The sequence below is a fragment of the Papaver somniferum genome, chromosome 4 (genome assembly GCF_003573695.1).
Source record: "Papaver somniferum cultivar HN1 chromosome 4, ASM357369v1, whole genome shotgun sequence".
In the NCBI taxonomy this organism is placed as follows: Eukaryota; Viridiplantae; Streptophyta; class Magnoliopsida; order Ranunculales; family Papaveraceae; genus Papaver; species Papaver somniferum.
The window spans coordinates 82,608,847-82,610,114 of NC_039361.1; the positions used below are offsets into that span (position 1 = coordinate 82,608,847).

Below are 1,268 nucleotides of genomic sequence, written 5' to 3' on the forward strand. Positions count from 1 at the left end.
TGTCTAATAAAAAGAATGTCATTCTAGTGGTTTTAGATATATTAACCAAGTATAGTCACTTCATTTCCCTTGGCCATCCATTCACTGCTATCACAGTTGCTAAGGAGTTTCTTTCTCACGTCTTCAAACTTCATGGCCTACCCAGTTCAACTGTGAGTGATAGGGACAAGATCTTCATTAGCCAATTCTGGAAGGCACTATTCAAATCCTTGAGCACAACCTTGAAGCTCAGTTCTTCCTACCATCCTCAAACTGATGAGCAAACTGAAAGGACAAATGCCTGTGTTGAACAGTACTTGAGGTGCATGACAAGTTCTCACCCTAAACAGTGGGTACAATGGTTAGCTTTAGCTGAATGGTAGTTCAATACAAATTACCACTCCAGCCTAAAAATGTCTCCTTTTCAAGCATTGTATGGCTATGCTCCACCTCACCTAGTTTTTCCAATTCCTTCTTCTACTTCTGTGGCAACTGTAGAGAACTACTTGCAGGAACGAGACCTTATGCTGCAATTGTTGAAAGAGGAACTCTCCAAGGCCCAAAGCAGAATGAAATTCATTGCAGATAAGAAAAGGTCTGACAGAACCTTTGAGGTGAGTGACTTGGTTTTTCTGAAACTGCAGCCTTACAGGCAAACATCAATTGCTGTGAGAATGAACCATAAGCTCTCTGCCAAATATTTTGGTCCCTTTGAAGTATTACAGAAGATAGGAGTTGTTTCTTATAAACTCAAACTGTCTGTGGGGTCTAGGATTCAACCAGTTTTTCATGTCTCACAACTGAAGAAGAAAATTGGATTGCAGGCTGTCCTCTCCCCTCAACTTCCATCAGTAGACCATGCAAACCAGTTTGTGATTGAACCAATTGCTGTTTTGGACACTAGAATTACTGTCAAAGGCACATATGAAATTCCACAAGTCTTAGTGCAGTGGTGCAACTCAGATCCAACAGACTCAACATGGGAAGATGCTACTCACATCAAAGATCAATTTCCATATTTTATCCTTGAGGACAAGGATATCTAAATGGGAGGGGCAGTGTCATGTGCCACAGTTCTTTATGCATCATTATAATTCTAAGTAGATACACTGTTGGGTGTAATTATCCAATTGTATGGGTGTACTCATCCTAAAGTTTTTTCTCGAATCTTGTAATTAGATGTGATGATGTACTATACGTTGATACAGTTGGTAAGAATTGGTCTATTAAAGGCCAATCATTCTTATCCTGAAACTCTCATGTAATGAAAACCAAATTTGACTTCAATT

The 1,268-nt window shown here is 39.4% G+C and overlaps 1 protein-coding gene across 1 annotated transcript; it reads left to right on the forward strand.

Moving 5' to 3' along the window:
* Nucleotides 1-392: 392 nt before the first annotated feature.
* LOC113272750 lies at nt 393-1,025 on the forward strand. The gene has a single exon (XM_026522548.1). The coding sequence runs from the start codon at nt 393-395 to the stop codon at nt 1,023-1,025; it is 633 nt and encodes a 210-aa protein (XP_026378333.1).
* The last annotated feature ends 243 nt before the right edge of the window (nt 1,026-1,268 follow it).